Genomic DNA, 19930 nt, shown 5'->3' on the forward strand with positions numbered 1-19930 from the left:
CAGCCACTCTGACGTAGGGTCAGGCTCCCCCCATCCCTTAACCCCTCCCAGGTGTGGCCGGGAGGAACCAACTTCCTGAGCCGGTGGGTGGCAGACAGCTCCGCTGCCCACCCGCTGGTGCCCCGTGCCCAGCCCCACAGGGCGCGGGATGAGACTCTGGCAATCATTAAACCAGCTGGGCCTGATTTCCCAGCACCGCCCGCTCGGATCAGGGCCAAATGGCACACAGTATGCAAATCACCTGGGGCCAGGAGCCCAGTCCAAGGCCAGGAAATCCCCGCCGTCCAATGAGCCACCGGCTCGGGTTACCGCGGGGCCACGCTATAAAGGCCAGTGCCCGGTGGAGCGCGCAGCCTTTAGCCAGGACGGGTGGGAAGTCTGAGCCCAGGTGCCTGTGCTACCTGGTGGAGCTTTTTCCCTTCTGGTTCCCTCACCTGCCCGCCGTCCCCTGATCCTGCTGTCTGCCACGCCCCAGCACTCCCGGTAGGTCCCCACTACTCAGTAACTTGGAGCTAGAGAGATTGGGGAGGGGCCTGGGGATTGCGGTTCAGGACTTGGGGCTGGTGGTTCCATTCAGCATGTGGGATAGTAGGGGGGGGGCTCCTAGAGCTTAGAGGGTGCCACCCTGGGAGGGGCAGAGTGACCACCGTGATTCTGCCGGTCCCATTCACAGTGGAGTTCAGGTGGACTGAGGGGGGAATCTCAGCCCGAGGCTACTCCCCCAACCGAACCTGGGATTTCAGCGCCCTTCTTGAAAGGAGGGTGTCTCAAGAGATGTTGACCTTTGTGCCCCAAGTGCTGGGCTAGTGTGGTGGTGGTGGTGGTGGTGGTGGCGGCAGTGGCGCCGTTGGACCTGCACCCCTCACTGGCCTGGTCCTCCTCCCTCCCCAGGTAACCTCATGGCTGCAACCTGTGAAATCAGCAACGTTTTCAGCAACTACTTCAACACCATGTATAGTTCGGAGGATCCCCCCCAAGCCCCTGTACCCTCTGCTGCTGCCCCCTTTGGGGCTAACGATCTGGTGGTGACTCTGAACAACCAGCAGATGCCGCTGGAGAGCACAGGTGGGTCCCTGGTGGGCTAGGGCCAGCACTGGGGGGAGGGGAAACAGCCTCCTGAGAGCCGGCTAGAGGGGTGGGGAGATAGCTCTCCTGGTAGAGTGCACACTTGGGCACGCTCAAGAACCCAGGGTCCAGCCCATGCCCTCCACATGGGAGCACTATGCAAAGGGGGCAGTTTCGCAATGGTGGGTCATTGCTGTGCTGTCTTCACATTCTGTCTGTCCTTTTTTGTCTTTCACCCACTGTTTGAAAAAGGAGGGTGGCTCGGAAGGCCACTGGGAGTGGTGGAATCATGTAGGCATGTAACCCTGGAGTAGCTCTATTGGCAAGAGAGAAAAAAAAATTGTTGTTTTGTTATTTAAATTGGGGATCAGGTAGGAGGGGAGTCTCCTGAGAAAATCAGGCCCAGGGCTGAGTATAAGAGGCTGAGTTCAGGGCCTGAGCAGTGATGCACATTTTACAGTGATCAAGGACCTGGGTACAACCTCCTGGTCCCCACTTGGGGGGGGCAGTAGGAGTCTCTCCCTCCCTCTCAATTTCTCTCTGTCTCTATCCAAAACAAACAAATGAAATTAAAAAGAGGCTGAGTTTTGGGGGGCTGCAGGGTCTGGGTTGTGAGTGTCCCTTATCCACACACTTGGGGAGGACTCCCAGAGCGCTGAGGCGGCACTGACCCACCACCCGCCTCTGCAGAGAAGGCCAGCTGGTCGGGGGAGCCACCCCAGCTGTGGTCGAAGGCACAGGTACTGGACTGGATCAGCTACCAGGTGGAGAAGAACAAGTACGACGCCAGCACCATCGACTTCTCGCGCTGCGACATGGATGGGGCCACGCTCTGCAACTGCGCCCCTGAGGAGCTGCGGCTGGTCTTTGGGCCCCTGGCGGACCAGCTCCACTCCCAGCTGTGGGACCTCAGTGAGTCCAGGCTCCAGGGGTGGGTGGTGGTAGCATTTGTCCCCTTGAGGACAGCACAGCAGAGGGGCAGTTATGTCCAGTGGGAAGTCTAGGCACTAACCGCTGTGCCCTTGCTCCCCGCCCCCACCCCATCTTCTTTATCAGCATCCAATGTCACTGATGAGCTCAGCTGGATCATTGAGCTGTTGGAGAAGGACTGCGTGGCCTTCCAGGAGACTCTGGGGGACCCTGGCTCCTTTGGTGAGAACCCACTCTCTCCCCCTCCCTGGTTTGCCACTTTTCAGCATAGAGCATCACCTGAGGTCTCTGTTCTCCTCCCAGACCAGGGCAGTCCCTTCGTCCCGGAGGTGCTGGATGATGGCCGGCAACCCAGCCCCTACTACCCAGGCAGCTATGGCTCTGGGACCCCTTCCCCAGGCAGCTCAGATGTCTCCATCACAGGTGAGCCCCCTCCCCACAGATACCCCAGGTGGGTTTCCCAGCACCAGTCAGGCGGTAGGGTGGGAGGACACAGACGGAGGTACTCACACTGGCCCACCTTCCCCAGGGACAGGCACCCCTCAGAGCTCCCACTCCTCAGATTCGGGGAGCAGCGATGTGGACCTGGATCCAAGCGACGGCAAGCTGTTTCCCAGCGGTGAGTGGAAGAGATAGCTGTCCCCTGGGGAGCACTCCCTCGCATCCTCCCACCCCTTCTCCTGAACTGCCACCTCCCCTCCCCACAGACGGCTTCCTAGACTACAAGAAGGGGGAACCCAAGCATGGGAAGCGGAAACGGGGGCGGCCCCGAAAGCTGAGCAAAGAGTCCCGAGAGTGCCTGGAGGGCAAGAAGAGCAAGCACGGTGAGTGTCGGGTGGGACCCCGCCAGGCTGGACACCCCCTGCCTCTGGGTACAGAGTCCGGTTTGGTGACAGGAGGGGGAAACTGAGGCTCCTGAGGATGAGCCTTGGGGCTAGAGGTGTTCTGTCCACTCATCCTGGTCCTTGCCGCTCTGACCACTGTCTGCCAGCTGGGACACCATAGGTGGTGTGGGGGGGCCAGCTGGTGGGGCTCACAGAGTGAGCACTGGACACAGTGCTCAGGTCACTGGCTCCCAGCATAGGGCTGCACTCTGGAAGGTCTGTGGGTGGAGAGTGCCCTCAAGTCTTTTTTGCTCATTGCTTTTGCTCTGTGATCTTCCTAGCTCTTCACTCTCTGTCTCTGTCTCTCTCTCACACCCAGGCTCTCTCTGAGCCCGCCAGGTTGGGGCTACACTCCCACCACCTGTTGGCGTGTTTACTCTCTGTTTCCCTGCGGGCCTCGAGCTCCCAGGGCAGCAGCGTGTGTGTGTGTGTGTGTGTGTGTGTGTGTGTGTGTGTGTGTCTCAATCCCTTGTATTCCGGCCAGACATTTGATCAATATTTGCGCGAGGCGAACATCTGCACAGTGTGGCCCAGAGCTGCGGGCTGGTGGGAAGCGGGAGGGGGCCCTGGGGAAGCTGGGTGGCGCCCGAGGGGGAGAGGAGGGAGGGCAGGGCACCCCAGGCTGCGGGCTGATGGAATCTGGCCCCGTAGCCCCCAGAGGCACCCACCTGTGGGAGTTCATCCGGGACATCCTCATCCACCCCGAGCTCAACGAGGGCCTCATGAAGTGGGAGAACCGGCAGGAGGGCATCTTCAAGTTCCTGCGCTCCGAGGCTGTGGCCCAGCTCTGGGGCCAGAAGAAAAAGAACAACAGCATGACCTATGAGAAGCTGAGCCGGGCCATGAGGTGAGCCTCCAAGCATTGGGGCCCCAGAGCCCTGGGGACGGCCCCTGAGAGCTACCTCTTCCCCCAGGCTCTGTGCCTGCCCATATGGAGGCTTGGGTGACATTGTGGAGGGAGCTGTAGGCTGGCTCCACGGCAGACTTGACAGCGTTTCTTTGCCTTGTCTACAAACCTGTCTAAGGAAGGACACTTAGTGGTGAAGAGAGCGCAGCCAAGCCCCCCTTGCTGGCTCTTGTCCTACGGGAATAGAATAGAGGCTCTTGTGTCTGGGCTGTTCCCTTCTGGGTCATCACTAGGATTCCTTCCAGAGGGGTATCCAGGAGAATTGCTGGGTGGGCAGAGCATAGGACTTGCAGGCTGAGGTTCCTAGTTCAGTCCCCAGAGCTGTATGTACCAGAGTTGTGTTCTGGCTTCTCCCGTGACTTTTTCCCCTTTCCTTTAATTTTTGTTTTTTTTAATTGCTACCATGATATCACTAGGGCCTGAAGCTGGCACTAGGAATCCACTGCTCCTGGCAACCATTTTTCCTTTTTTTTTCTCTCTCTCCTTTTTATTTTATTTGATAGGACAGAGAGAAATTGAGAGGGGCTCGGGGAGATAGAAATAAAGGTATATACTTGCAGACCCATTTTACTGCTCATGAAATATCTCCCCTGCAGGTGGGGGATGGGGATTTGAACCTGGGTCCTTGTGCATGGTAAGGTGCGCGCGCTCAGCCTGGTATGCCATTGCCAGACCCCCTCTATTTAATTTTTTTTTAAATTTATGTACTGGGGCGGGGGAGACAGCATAATGGTTATGCAAAGAGACTCTCATGCCTGAGGCTCCAAAGTTCCAGGTTCAATCCCCTGCACCACCATAAGCCAGAGCTGAGCAGTGCTCTGGTTAAAAAAAAAAAATTTAAAAAAAATTTATGTACTGGGAGTCAGGCAATAGCGCAGCAGGTTAAGCGCACCTGGCACAAAGCACAAGGACCCACATAAAGATCCTGGTTTGAGCCCCTGGCTCCCTACCTACAGGGGAGTTGCTTCACAAGCGGTGAAGCAGGTCTGCAGGTGTCTATCTTTCTCTCCCCCTCTGTTTTCCCCTCCTCTCTCCATTTCTCTCTGTCCTATCCAACAATGATGACAATAAGAATAACTACAACAATAAAACAAGGGCAACAAGAGTAAATAAATAAATATTTTTAAAGAAATTTATGTATTAATGAGCAAGGGAGAGAGAGAGCCAAAACCTCACTCTGGCACATGTGCTGTCAGTGATCAAACTCACGACATTAGTGCTTGAGGATCCTTTATCCACTCACCACCTCCCTGGTCACCTTCTTATGATTTAAATAATAAGACAGTCTTAGATAAAGTCCCTTTCAGCCCTAAAATCTGGTAGCTTGGGGCTGGAAGATAGCATAATGGTTATGCAAAAGGCTTTCATGCCTGAGGCTCTGAGGTCACAGGTTCAGTTCCCAGCATCACCACAAGCCAGAGCTGAGCAGTATAATAAATAAATGGATACACATATAAACAGTCGAGTGACTTCATGATCAGCCCAGGTGTAGCCACAAGATTCCGGGCAGCCAGGTAGAATAAGCAGGTGCTTCCCACAGCTCTGGTGGACGGAAGACAGCTCTTCTGTGCGGGTGGGGAGGAATTTCAGAAGGCAGGTCTGGCTCAGCTGAACCAAGCAAGTGGATGGGAGCTAGTGGAACAGATGGTCTGGGGCTAACCCCCTTCTCCCTGTCCAGGTACTACTACAAACGGGAAATACTGGAGCGTGTGGATGGCCGGCGGCTCGTCTACAAGTTTGGCAAGAACTCGAGTGGCTGGAGGGAGGAAGAAATCTCTGGCAGTCGGAGCTGAGGGTCCAGAGGAGACCCAGGACCAAATGCACGGCTGTGAGGCCTGCAGCCCCTCTGGGGACACCGCCCAGCCTGCCAAGCTCTGAGCACGGCCCTGCCATGCTGTGGAGAGAAACTGAGCCTCTGGGACCTTGTCACCGCCAGCCTGGGATCCAGGGCCTGTGGCCTGTCCTCTCTACCCTCCTATTGGAATTACAAGCCCTGAGTTGGAAGTGACCAGTCCTCTGGCAGTGGACGCCTCGGCCCTGAACAGTTCTTCCTGCAGGTGCCCCACAGAACCCAGGAGAGAAGAGGGGCTGGGACAGCATCCACCCTGCCCCTTCTGTCTAGACTGACTTCACCTCCCGGCTCGATGCTTGGACTCTGGGCAGGGTCAGAGCGCCTCTAATTTATAAATACTTCAGATGTACATAGAGAGCTATTTTTTCTAAGACACTCCCCTCCCCGCTCCTGTCCTACCATGACTGGGGGCCTGATAGACTGTTCCAGGCCCTCCAGACCAGTGAGGGGTGAGGTTCCAGGACCCCTCCCCCTGTGAAAGGAGCTGGAGACTCTCCAATAAAGTACCTGCGGGGAGTTTTTTTCTAACCTTTGTCTGAGCCACCTTTGTTTTCGGCCTCTGGACTGGAGGGTGGGGAAGGGACTCCCCCAGGCCCAGCAAAGGCAGTGTGGGGCCCAGGAAGGTGAGGAAGGCTGGGAAGAGGAGGAGGCTGGAGACCGGTGGGCCCAGTCACCTCAGAGGAAACCCACAGGACAAGGAGGAGGAAAGGCAAGGACTGGGGAGCTGAGGCTGGGGTTTGGCCACGCTATTCTCTGAGCATCTAGAATGGCATGTCTGGCCTTGTGGAGGGGGTGCTGCATTCCACATGGGTTGGTTGGCAGCTGCATGTCTGTAATATGAATCTTGGCTTTCGTGGTCTAACATGAAATCGGAGTTGAGATCTTGAGGCAGGAGAGCACAAAGGGGATGGGTACACGATGAGAAAGAGGGAGACCTGTGACAGGCCCTGTGCTCCACACCCTTGGCTCTGCTTCATCCTGGCCCCCAAAGAGAGAAGGAAACGCTTTTTTCCCCATTTTACAGATGGGGCTTTAGGGTCAAGGGACCAGTGCTGGTCACAGCCACTCAGGTGCTTCAAGGAGAAGACTCTGATTGAATTGTTGGCCCGTTCCCAAACTCTGTCACTCTGCCTGGTCCTGGGGTTTAGAGAGGACGTTTACTGATGGGAGTTGTATGCAATGTCACTTATAAAGGTCTTATTCTAATGGAAAGTTCCTTACCTCTGAGACTTCAGAGTCTGCAGAGGACCTTGGAAGCCTGTTTTGTAAGTCTGAAAGTATTAGTGACTGTGTTATAAATAACAGATTATTAGCTGAAGGGGTGTGGAGTAAGAAGTGATGTGTGTGTGTGTGTATGTGTGTGGTGTGGTGTGTGTAGCTCAGGAAAAACGAGGAAGGGTAGGAAAGAGAGTGGGAAAGTTGGTGGAGTCATCAAAGAACCTAGAAGTTACTGGAACCATTTGGAAAGCCTCCCTTGTGAAGTGTCAGCAAGTCCATAGCAACTGGACCTCAGGACTTTACTTCTGGAGAGTTGATTCATGTGAAAATAACCGAGAGGCTTGCTGATAGATGATCAGGTGGAGAAGATGGTATGGACAGACACTAGACTGAAAAATGCAATTGAAAGCAAGATGAGTTTGTCATTTGCAACAAAATGGAAGGGACTGGAAGCACCGTAAGTCAGAAAGAGAAAGACAAATGCTGGATGATTTCACCTATACGAGCAATCTAATGAAACAACTGAACGCACAAAACAAAATAAGCCAGTGGCCACTGACAGAACTGAGGCCACCAGTGCAGAAGGGGGAGGGATGGATGGTGGTGAGTGTTGGAAACGAAACATCAAAAAATAAAATGCCCAATGATTTTTTTTTTTCAAAGAAAATTTGTGCTGGGCACCATGCTAAATTCCTCACCTGCATATCTTGGGGACCCTCACACTCTTGAGAGGTCACCCTAGTTCCCTCAGGTAACCCCAGGAAAAGTGACTGTTGAGCCTCTCAGAGAGGTTGGAACCTGGCTCACCTGCCTGCTCCATACTCTGCACCTCTGAAAGGAGTCCCTTCGGAGAGGCGCACACCTGGGGACCTGCCTGGAGGAGGAGGCCTGGAATGGGGTGGTAAGCCCCTAATCCTCTGCTAAAGGGCTGGGCATGCTCCCTCCCAGCACTGCATTCGACCTTTGTTCATCCAGGTCCTGCCTTTCAGTTTATGAGGTGCTTTCTTCATCCCATTATCTCATGTGAGCCTCACCACGGTCCTAGCAGCAGGCTGGGCCTCTGTGCCTCCCTGAGGAGGGTAGAAGTTGGTCCAAGGTCACCTGCCAGATGGAAGTGGGGACCAGAACCCAGGACTCCTACCTTCAGGGGGTTGTTAGGGGCCATACTTCCTGCTGTGGCTCTTGAGGGGTGGGCCTAGGGGTTGGGAACCCCAACTCAATCAGGGTGGGGCTGTGTTTGGCTGAAGCTGGTCTTTCCCAGCCTTCTCCCTCAGCAAGTCTGAAGCTACGGAGCCCACTCCCACCCCAACCAGCCTTCAGGACAGCATGCCCTGGGTGTGGCAGGGCGGCTGGTCACCTCCTATCTGCCTCTGAGGGGGTGTGCTTCTGGGCAGGTCAGGGAGAGGTTAGCTCTGGGGAGTGTGAGTGTGCCTATAGGTGAGGGGTGGTGGCCAGGAGTCTCCCCACAGCCTGCCCTCCCCACCCAATTCCAGGGAAATCTAGCTGCCACCGGTGCTGGGGTGAAGCAGGCGGGGCCTGATTCTCCCGCCTCGCCGTTCCCACTGGTGGTGTCCATAGCACTGGCCCTGCACTGAGCGAGGCCTGGCACACAGAAGGTGCAGGTCAATATTTGTCAATGGCCCTGTGACTCCTGGCCCTGCCACTGCCTCCCCCTGTGCACACACTCCCTCACACTTGCCACACCACAGCGGCACACATGCGCACACGCAAGCCTGCCTTTACCCCATGGTGTGCCGGCACCCCTGCACTCATCCACCACACGTTCCCTGGTGTCTGCTCCATACTCCTGTCCCTGATACAAACACACACACACACACAGCAGGGCCTTAAACCAGCACAGGGTCTTTCCAGATGTGGCCCCTTGACACATTAAAATCACATGTCCATGTCCCCTTCTAGACTACTGTCCTTCTAAACTGCATGGAGTGGCCCAGCCCAGCTTCCACTACAGATTCACCTGCAACAAGCATGAAAACTTGAATATGTGGCAGCTTGTAAATATCAGGAACCTTTTCCCAGACCATCTTGGATTGTTGGCTTCTCTCCAACTATTAAAAGATCCAGCACTGGGAATCGGGTGGTAGTGCAGCGGGTTAAGCGCACATGGTACAAAGCGCAAGGACCAGCGTGAGGATCCTGGTTCGAGCCCCTGGCTCCCCACCTGCAGGGGAGTCACTTCACAGGCGGTGAAGCAGGTCTGCAGGTGTCTATCTTTCTCTCCCCCTCTCTGTCTTCCATCCTGTCTCCATTTCTCTCTGCCCTATCCAACAATGACGACATCAATAACTACAAAAACAATAAAAAAAAAAAAGATCCAGCTCCACAGAGCGAGCCCCCTACACCTCACCACTTGTCTTTCCAACACATGTGTACACACACATGCACACAGTCTGCAGAAGCAAAATCTCCTGCTTCCCAGATAGCCCTGTGCTCACCATTGTCACTACCACACAGGACCTGAGGGCCCAGAGTGTGGCATTCCCTCTGCGTGCCCCCACCTACCACTCCCAGATGGGGTGCTTGCTGCGTAACCCTAGCTGGCAGTAGGTGGCTTATTGAGGATGTCGGTGAGTCAGTAGATTTTGAAGGGAGGGTTGTAAGTATGGAAAGCAGCCAGTGCCTTCTCTTCTGCTGGCTGGACCTGGGGACTATGTCCCTGGTACTTGTGAAAACTTATCTCCAAGACCACTTTCAAAGTTGATGAATGAAAGAGGGAGAAAGGGGTAGGGAGAGAGAAAGACCCAGAATATTGCTTTGCTTTTTTTGTTTGTTTGTTTGTTGTTGTTTTCTGGCAAAGGGCTTATCGCTAGGGTTCAGTATTTGTCCAATTCCATAATTTCCAGTGGCCATTTCCCCCTTTTTTTAATTCGTGCTTTCATTTTTTTTTTTTTTAAATAGAAGCAGAGAGAAAGAGAGATATCTGTAACACTGCTCTGTCACTCATGAAGCCTCCCCCCAGATGTGGGGACCGGGAGCTTGAACTCAGGCCCTCCCATGTGGCAATAAGTACATTCTGCCAGGTGTGCTGCTGCCCAGACTCTCAGAGCATCAGTCTGGCACATTCGATGCGGGGGATTAAGCTTGGGAACTCATGATTGAGAATCCAAGGCTTTATTCACTGAGCTACCTCCTGGGATGTCCAAAGGCATTTTCAGCCCAGTTCAGTGCATGACTTTTTGTGTGCATTTGGGCCAGTGCATGGCCTTCTGGGCTGGACATGGACACCACATGGACATGGCCCACACAGGCTCCCTTTTCCCAAGTGAGGGAGGAGGAGCATCTGTGCAGCAGTAGCCTTCCCCTCACCTTCTCTGTTCAGGCAGGACAGGTGTCCCCCACGGACCCCTCCATCACAGCCAAGGGCTCAGTAGTACAGGGCGTAGAAGACCAAGCACTTTTTTACAGAGAGGAAACTGAGACTGAGGGAAGTGAGGTGACTAGCTCAAGGTCATGCAACATACAGGTGTGGGGGCCAGAGCTTAATATTGAGACACCTACTATGTGCCGGGCACTGTTTCCAGTCATGGTTCATTCATTCTCTCAGTGTTCATTCCTTGTCAGCTGTGGACCTTGGTTGGGTCAAGAAGTCCCAGTCACCCAGGGACCAGGCAGGAGCCTGGGGAGCCCCAAGGACATCCACTCAAACTTCCCACCAAGCCTTCAAGGGGAGATGAGTCCCTCAGTTACCTGTGGAAACATATAGAGATCATATAGCATAGACCATATGTGATCATGGATCACATCTAGATCATATGTGGAAACATATGTGGAGATCATATAGCAGTTGGAGTTTTCAGAGCTTGGAAGTTTGGGGAGTGGGGCATGAACTGTGGCTTCTTGACCTGCTTTTTGAGGTGGTGAACACCTCAAGAGTCTCTCTGCTGTGCTGTGTGTCTGGAATTTTCATGCAAGTTGTGCATCTGGAAGAATAGTCCTTTGGTCAACAAACATGGCAGGGAGGTGGTGGTGGCGGTTAGTCAGAGTTGCATTTCAGGGACTCTTTGAGCCTCTGAGGGATGGAGTAAGAGTGGCTCCCTGGGAGCACAGCCTTCTCCTTGCCCTGCCCTCCCCGTCCCCATGCTCCTCACCCTGTTCCTACGTGCAGGGCTGGGCAGAGCAGTAGCCGCAGCAATTAGCCCAGCTCAACCGCCCGTTACTGGAACATTCGTGTCAACTCTGGAACCTATCCAGGAAGCCACGCCCAGTGTCCTGCATGACTCAGCCTCACCTGCCCAACTCCACACCTGCCAATCTGAATGCCCCAGACCGCAACACTCAGGGGAAGGTCCCAGCATCCTTTGGGGGAAGCCTCATCATGCCCATATGTTTGCAAGGCATGCTGGTATTTAGAGTCCTAGTTCCAGCTTAGTCTCTGGCCCAGAGAGATTCTCCCAGTTGAGAAAATGTTGGAGATTGGAAAACTATAGTCTCTGTGGAGAATATAGAATCCTAGACTTCCTTCCTCGCCATTGTCTGAAAGAGAACAGCTAAAGACCAGGGGAGGGAATACTTTGAATATATCAAAATGGCAAAGAATAAAAAGAATGCCCTTGATGAAACCAACTTGACATAAACCATAGGTCAAGGTGTAATGTGAATCAGGAGATTCTCCTCCATATATATATATATACAGTCACAGGGCATTCACAGCTCTGGGTCAACTTTTCCAGACAGCAAGAGACAGAGAAAGAGAAGGAGAAGCAGCACAAAACAGAATCTCCCCCAGTGTTGTAGCATCCCCATGTGGTGTGCCAGGAGGCTTGAACCTGGACTGTGCCCTTGGCAAAGCTGGCAGCTTCCCTGGTGAGCTATGTCAACAGCTCCCAAAAGAACCATTTCTCAAAAGACTGAAAAAACACACATACCTAGATCCCAGGGAGATAGTGCAGTTGCAGCACAAAGGACTTGCAAGAAAGAGGTCCCAGGTTTGAACCTGACATCATCAACTGCCAGAGCTGTTGGTCAAACAAGCACGCCAACCACATACACACTTAAAAATATATATATTTATTTATTCCCTTTTGTTGCCCTTGTTTCTTTTTATTGTTGTAGTTACTGTTGTTATCATTGTTGTTGGGTAGGGCAGAGAGAAATGGAGAGAGGAGGGGAAGACAGAGAGGGGGAGAGAAAGATAGACACCTGCAGACCTGCTTCACCGCCTGTGAAGCGACTTCTCTGCAGGTGGGAAGCCGGGGGCTCGAATCAGGATCCTTCCACTGGTCCTTGCACTTTGCGCCACCTGCGCTTAACCCGCTGCGCTACCGCCCGACTCCCCACATATACAATTTTATGCAACAATTTTATGCCTGAGAAATTTCCCAAGGAAATGGATAGGTGCACGGAGACTCTACCTGCTGTTATTGTGGTTATTATTGTAGACAAATGGGGGCAACCTACATGTCCGGCAAAGAATAACTAGAATGGGGGCCGGGAGGTAGTGCAGCGGGTTAAGTGCACAAACGTGAAGCGCAAGGATCTCAGTTCGAGCCCCTAGCTCTCCCCATGTGCAGGGGGTTCGATTCACAAGCAGTGAAGCAGGTCTGCAGGTGTCTTATCTTTCTCTCCCCGTCTCTGTCTTCCCCTCCTCTCTCCATTTCTCTGTCCTATCCAATAACAACAACTTCTTCTTCTAGCGTTTGCCCTTCTTCCGTAGCCAGTCAACAGCGTCAGGTTGAGCCTGATGTCAAGTTTCGAGACCTCCTTTGAATCTGGAGAGGTGGCAGTCGTTGACTATGTGGGTCATAGTCTGTCTGTAGCCGCAGGGGCAGTTCGGGTCTTCTCTGGCTCCCCAGCGATGGACCATAGCGGCGCACCGGCCATGGCCTGTTCGATAGCGATTGAGGAGGGCCCAATCGTAACGTGCTAGGTTAAAGCCGGGTTGACGCTTGCAGGGGTCTGTGATGAGGTGTTTGTTCTTTACCTCAGCTGACTGCCAACTCTGTTTCCAAGAGTCTAGAACAGAGAAGTTCAGTGTAGGCATAGGGGACCAGATTGGGTGATGAGACGTCAAGCGTTGGACAGGGTGGGCGAAGATATCCGCGTAGATTGGCAGGTCCGGTCGAGCGTAGGCGTGGGAAATGAACTTAGTTGATGCCGCATCCCGAGGAATATCTGGCGGGGCGATGTTGCTGAGAACTGGCAGCCATGGAACCAGGGTGGAACGGATGGTTCCAGAAATTATCCTCATGGAGGAATATAATTTGGAATCGACCAAGTGGACATGGGGGCTACGGAACCATACTGGGGCACAGTATTCTGCAGTGGAATAGCATAATGCCAGAGATGATGATCATAGTGTGGAAGCGCTCGCGCCCCATGAGGAGCTGGCCAGTCTTGCAATGATGTTATTCCTCGCGCCCACCTTTGCTGCAGTTTTTATGAGATGTTCGTGAAATGACAGGGTGCAGGAGTCGGGCTGTAGCGCAGCGGGTTAAGCGCAGGTGGCGCAAAGCACAAGGACCAGCAAAGGATCCCGGTTCGAACCCTGGCTCCCCACCTGCAGGGGAGTCGCTTCACAGGCGGTGAAGCAGGTCTGCAGGTGTCCATCTTTCTCTCCTCCTCTCTGTCTTCCCCTCCTCTCTCCATTTCTCTCTGTCCTATACAACAACAACAACAACAATAATAACTACAACAATAAAACAACAAGGGCAACAAAAGGGAATAAATAAATAAAATTAAAAAAAACTTAAAAAAAAAAAAAAAGAAATGACAGGGTGCGATCGAGAATAACGCCAAGATAGACTGGCTGGGCTTCATGCCGGATTCTCGTATCGTCAAGCTGCACATTAAGCTCACGCGAGGCCGAGGCATGGTGTAGATGGAAAACAGATGATACCATTTTTGCAGTGCTAGGGATTAGTCGCCATTTTTTTACAGTAATCAGATATCAGAGACATGTCTTTCGTGAGTGTTTCCTCGAGGATGTCAAACTTGGATGCCTGAGTTGCACAATAACAACAACAATAAAGAATAACTGGTGAAGTGAAAGCCTTTAAAGATACTTAACTTAAACCCCACTAAAATGGAGCTATGCTTATTCACACAGGAAGTTGTTCTTGATGTGTTATTTGGAGGGGGACATGTAAGTTGTGTTCACTGTGCAGAGAAAGAGCTCAACATTGTAAAATACATATTTTTTAATTTTTAAAAATATTTTATTTATTAAATGAGAGATACAGAGAGAGGGGAGAGAGACCACAGCATTGCTCTGCACTGGCTTATGGTGCTGGGGATTAAACATAGGACCTTGGAGCCTCAGGCATGAAATTCTCTTTGCATAACCATTATGCTGTCTCCCTATCCCTCTTTCTTTTTAAATTTTTATTTTTATTTATTGGATAGAGCCAGAAATTAAGAGGGTATGGGGAGATAGAAAGGGAGAGAGAAAGACACCTGCAACACTGCGTTACTACTCACAGAGTGGGGAACACTGTAAAATATTAATGCTTATCTCTGAGTGGCATCATGGAAAATAACTAGATTTTCTGAAGAGAAAAAAAAGCTCAAGTGGTGATTATTGTAAAAAAAAAAAGTGAATGGGGATTGTATTGTTATGTGAAAACTAGGAAATGTTATACATGTACAAACTATTGTGTTTTACTATCAACTGTAAACCATTAATCTCCCAATAAAGACATTTTTAAAAAGTAAAAATTTCCAATTTAGAAAAAAAAAACTGGAGGGGGGAGCAGTGGTGGCACACCTGGTTGAGTGCACATATTACAATGTGCAAGGACCCAGGTTCAAGTGCCGGTCCCCACTTGCAGGGGGAAAGCTTTGCGAGTGGTGAAGCAGGGCTGCAGGTGTCTCTCTGCTTCTCTTCCTCTCTATTCCCCCCTTCCCTCTTGATTTCTGGCTGTCTCTATCCAATAAATAAATAAAGATTAAAAAAATAGGTAAGGACAAGGGGAGATATCATAAGGGTTATGTAGTTATGCAAACTACATAACTACTTTCATGCCTGAGGATCTGAGGTCCCAAGTTCAGCCCTGGGCACCACTGTAAACCAGAAACTGAGCAGTGCTCTGGTGAAAGAAAGAAAGAAAGAAAGAAAGAAAGAAAGAAAGAAAGAAAGAAAGAAAGGGAAAGAAGGAGAGAGAGAGAGAGAGAAAGAGAGAGAGAGAGAGAGAGAAAGAAAGAGAAAGAAAAAAAGAAAGAAAAAAGAAGATAGGTATGAATGGGGTTATACAGTGAAGTTTCCAAGACCTCTTACTTGTACCACCCTCCCACTTTCAACAGTGTCCTCAGGGTGTTTGTCCCTTTCTGTCACTTGGAGGCAAGAATCATTCTAATTTGGAGAGAAATGGTTGGCTCTGAGAGATAAAGCACACAGCAAATTACAGCTTCTTGCTATTTATTTTTTCTTTCCATAGCTGGCTGGTTTGCTTCTCCTGATAAAGCTACCAAGACCTTGCTTCACCTGTGCCTAGTTTTTAAAACGTTCTAGCATCCCCATTTAATGCTCACGGTTTTCATCTCCGCTGAAAATCCCCATCTGTGCTGACAGGTGGCCCATGTTTTCCAAAGGAGCTGCTACAACTTGGGTTCTCTGTGGGTTTGCTCTATTGATTGACTCACTTCTGGTTGTGGGATACGTGACAGAGAAATTGAGGGGGTGGGAAGGCAGTAGCGCACGGGGTTAAGCGCACATAATGTGAAGCTCAAGGACTGAAGCAAGGATCCCGGTTTGAGCCTCCAGCTCCCCACCTGCAGGGGGTTTGCCTCGAAAGCAGTGGAGCAGGTCTGCAGGTGTCTATCTTTCTCTCCCCGTCTCTGTCTTCCCCTCCTCTCAATTTCTCTCTGTCCTATCCAACAACAACAATAATAACAATAACAATGGGAAAAAGATGACTACCAGGAGTAGTAGACTTGTAGTACAGGCACCGAGTGGAGGCAAAAAAAAAAAAAAAAAAAAAGAGAAAAAGAAAGAAATTGAGAGGAGGAAGGGGAGAGACAGGGAGAGAGACACACTTGCGGCACTGCTTCACTTTTCATGAAGCTCCCTGCATGGAGGTGAGGACTGGGAGCTTGAACCTGGGTCCATCATGTGCACTCAATTGGGTGTACCACCACCCAGCCCTCTAGTTCTCTGGTAGTGGGGTATTGTCTCCTTTGTGTTGGGGGAGGGGCATGCCTTATAACTTTATTAAATGTTAGACACCTTTGCTCAACAGAAAGGCTGGCATAAACAATACACATGAATGGAAATGAGCATGTCCTTTCTGCTAGGGTGGTCAGGAGTGAAGTTCACCTCAGGCTCTGCTGCTGAGGTTGGTTAGCAGCCGTGGAACATGGGTCTCTAGGACCTTGTGCTTGGTGTTGGCTTTTCTCAGTGCTTCTGACCCACCCTCTAGTCTTGCCTGTGAGCCTGAGAGGCAGAAAGGCTTTTTCTCTGTGCCCCTAAGCCTCCCTCAGTGCTGGGCTGCTGCCAGCCTGGTGGCACTGGGGTGTGTGTGGGAGGGTGGGGGTGGGGAGGGTTCTGCTGTTCGAACTGTGTGTCCTGAATCTCAGGTGTGGGTGCCTGTTACTTTTCTGGGCAATCAGCTCAGCTGAAATGGACATTTTGTTTTCCTTGTTGCTGTGGTTTCACTGCTCTGGGCTGATTATGCTCAGAGAGAGAGAGACCACTGAAGCTTCCCCCTGTGTGGTGGGGGCCAGGATCAAAGCTGGGTTGCTAACATGGCAGGCCTGCTACTTTGCCAGATGCGCAAAGTTTTTATTTTTTAACCTGGATACCACTGACCTTTAGAGTGGAACAATTTTTGTAAAGGGCTTTCCTGAGCCCTGTAAGCACTTCAGCAACCTCTCAGGTCTCTGCTCACCAAGTCCCCAGAGGACTCCCCGCCCCTCGCCCTAGGGGTAACCAGACTTTCCAGACATTGCCAAATGACCCTGGAGGGCACATTCCCCACCCACAGAAGTGCTGTTCCAACAAGCTTCTGGGGCCACAGATGTAGAAAGAAATTCCTTTCCCTTCCCCCTGCCACCATGGTCTTCCCTTGTGCTCAGGAGAAGGGGTGGGGGTGTCAGCGAAGGGTGGAGTGCAACAGAGCTTGCTGTCTGTCCCACAGCAGCTGAAGAAGCTTGTGGAAGAGAGAAGGGGCAGAGAACTTTCCCACCCTCCTTCCTCTGCTTCTTCTGGGAGAAGGGTCATGGTGTGGTTCCTGACGTCCCTTATCAATGCCCTCCTCCTCCTGCCACCAAGAGGGAATCTCTCCAGCTTCCTGCAGACCCTGGTCTTTTTCCTGCATCTTGTAGAGGGCTAACACACCCATCCCATGAAGGCTCCCGAGGAAGATTTTTTGTCCTCCCTAACCCTCACTCAGAACCTCAGCAGTTCACTGAAAACAACTGTCTGGGCCGGGGAGATAACATAATGGTTATGAAAAACTTTTATGCCTGAGGTGCTAAAGGTTTCAGGTTCAAGCCCCAGTATCACCAGAAGCAGAGCTGAGTAATGCTCTAGTAAACACAACAGCAAAACCAGTTCTTTTTTTCCCCATTGGGGTGGCCCCACTGTCTCTGCCCCAGGAGAGCCTTTTGCGACATCCCTCCTTAGAGTGGTCTCATCCCTCCTTAGGTGGCCCGGAGGTCCCAGCTCTATGATGGACAAGTTATGGTTTTGTAGTTCATGTGACTTGTCAGGATGAGAGCAACACCCTCTCTAGGTATCTCTACCCCGAGAAGAGATACAGTCTCCATTTTTTCTTTGTGTTATTATTGCTGTAATTCCTTTTTCTTTTCTTCTTCTCTTCTCCTCCTTCTCTTCCTCCTCCTCCTTTTTTGCTTCCAGGGTTATCACTGGGGCTTGGTTCCTGTACTTGAAGCCACTGCTCCTGGTGGCATCTTTTTGCCATTGTTGTTAGATAAGAAAGAGAGGGGCGGGGGTAGATAGCATAGTGGTTATGCAAAGAGATTGTCATGCCTGGGACTCCGAAGCCCCAGGTTCAATCCCCTGCACCACCATAAGCCAGAGCTGAACAGTGCTCTGATGTTTCTCTGTGTCTTTCTCTCTCTAAAATAAAATAAATAAAATACTTTAAAAAAAAAAGATAAGAAAGAGAGAAATTGAGAGAGGAGGGGAAGACAGAGGGGGAGAGAAAGACAGACACCTGCAGACTTACTTCACCACTTGTGAAGTGACCCTCACTGCAGGTTGGGAGCTGGGGGCTCGAACTGGCATCCTTACACCAGTCCTTGCACTTCTCACTCTGTATGCTTAAACTGCTGTGCTATCACCTGGCCTCCATGCTGTAATTAAAAAAAAAAATTTATTTATTTATTCTCTTTTGTTGCTCTTGTTATTTTATTGTTGTAGTTATTGTTGTCGTCCTTGTTGGATAGGACAGAGAGAAATGGAGAGAGGAGGGGAAGACGGGGAGAGAAAGACACCTGAGACATGCTTCACCGCCTGTGAAGCAACTCCCTTGCAGGTGAGGAGCCAGGGGCTCAAACCTGGATCCTTAAACCAGTCCTTGCGCTTTGTGCCACCTGCACTTAACCCACTGCGCTACTGCCTGACTCCCTGCTGTAATTTCTAATGAGGAAAGGGGCCACTCTCACATCAAGGTGTGACCCTTTATATTGCTGTGCACATAGGTTTTTGTGTGTGTGTGTGGTGGTAGTGGTGGTGGAGGTTCTAGACCTCTTTAATAGTCTAAAAATAACCAACCCCCCCAAAAAAAAAACAACCTCTTTTCCATCCTCACCCCAAGATGCATATATGTGAGTATGCGCGCACACACACACACACACACACACACAGGTCACACCACACTTTGTCAGTGACTCCCTCTGGGTGTTTTGTTTCATTCCCAGTGGCTTGTCCTCTGGATATAGTCTCATAATGGTGCAAACATAATCACTGCATATAACTACTGGGAACAGAGAACAAGTAAGTTATTTTACTGAGAGTTTACTATGCTAGATGTTGATATTTCACACATACAATCTCTAAATCTTCACAACTGCCTTTTATTTATTTATTTATTTATTTATTCCCTTTTGTTGACCTTGTTGTTTTATTGTTGTAGTTATTATTGTTGTTATTGATGTTGTTGTTGTTGGATAGAACAGAGAGAAGGGGAAAACAGAGAGGGGGAGAGAAAGACACATGCAGACCTGCTTCACTGCCTGTGAAGCGATTCCCCTGCAGGTGGGGAGCCGGGGGCTTGAACCGGGATCCTTATGCTGGTCCTTGCGCTTTGCGCCATGTGCGCTTAACCCACTGCGCTACCGCTTGACTCCCCACAACTGCCTTTTGAGGTGAGCATGTGTCACCTGCACTTTATGGATGTGAACAGTCCTCAGAGAACACAGGCCAGCTGGCCCAGGTCTCACAGATAGAGGGGTGTGACAGGAGGCCTCAAAACGAGGCAATATTCTTTTTTGCTTAACCCCTTTCTTTTCTGTTTTTTTTAATTTAATTATTATTATTATTATTTATCGGAGACAGAAATTGAGAGAAGTGGGGAGAGAGAGTGGGAGAGAGACAGAGAGACAAAGAGACATCTGCAGCATTGCTTCACCACTTGCAAGGCTTTCCCCCTGCAGGTAGGGATGGGGGGCTTGAACCAGGGTCCTTGCACATTGTGACATGTGTGCTCAATCAAGTGTGCCACCACCTGGCCCCCTTTTTCTTTTCTTTTAAAGAATTTTTAAAAATATATTTATTTATTCCCTTTTGTTGCCCTTGTTTTATTGTTGTAGTTATTATTGTTGTTGTTACTGATGTTGTCATTGTTGGATAGGACAGAGAGAAATGGAGAGAGGAGGGGAAGACAGAGAGGGGGACAGAAAGATAGACACCTGATGACTTGCCTCACCGCCTGTGAAGTGACTCCTCTGCAGGTGGGGAGCCAGGGGCTCGAACCGAGATCCTCACTCCAGTCCTTGTGTTTTGTGCCGCCTGCATTTAACCCGCTGTGCTACCGCCCGACTCCCTGCCCCTCTTTTCTTTTCTTTTCTTTTCTTTCCTTTTCTTTTCTCTTTTCTCTTCATCTTTTCTCTTCTTTCTTTCCTTTTTAATTTTTCCAATTCCAATATCACTTTATT

The 19930-nt window shown here is 51.0% G+C and overlaps 1 protein-coding gene across 1 annotated transcript; it reads left to right on the forward strand.

Annotated features, from left to right (window-relative positions):
- Nucleotides 1–317: 317 nt before the first annotated feature.
- On the forward strand, nucleotides 318–5856 carry ELF3 (E74 like ETS transcription factor 3). Its single transcript, XM_007522091.3, has 9 exons — nucleotides 318–483; nucleotides 892–1065; nucleotides 1756–1977; nucleotides 2122–2217; nucleotides 2299–2418; nucleotides 2525–2614; nucleotides 2703–2819; nucleotides 3531–3726; nucleotides 5465–5856. The coding sequence occupies exons 2-9, from the start codon at nucleotides 900–902 to the stop codon at nucleotides 5577–5579; spliced, it is 1122 nt and encodes a 373-aa protein (XP_007522153.1). The 5' UTR covers nucleotides 318–483; nucleotides 892–899; the 3' UTR covers nucleotides 5580–5856.
- The last annotated feature ends 14074 nt before the right edge of the window (nucleotides 5857–19930 follow it).

The sequence above is a fragment of the Erinaceus europaeus genome, chromosome 19 (genome assembly GCF_950295315.1).
Source record: "Erinaceus europaeus chromosome 19, mEriEur2.1, whole genome shotgun sequence".
In the NCBI taxonomy this organism is placed as follows: Eukaryota; Metazoa; Chordata; class Mammalia; order Eulipotyphla; family Erinaceidae; genus Erinaceus; species Erinaceus europaeus.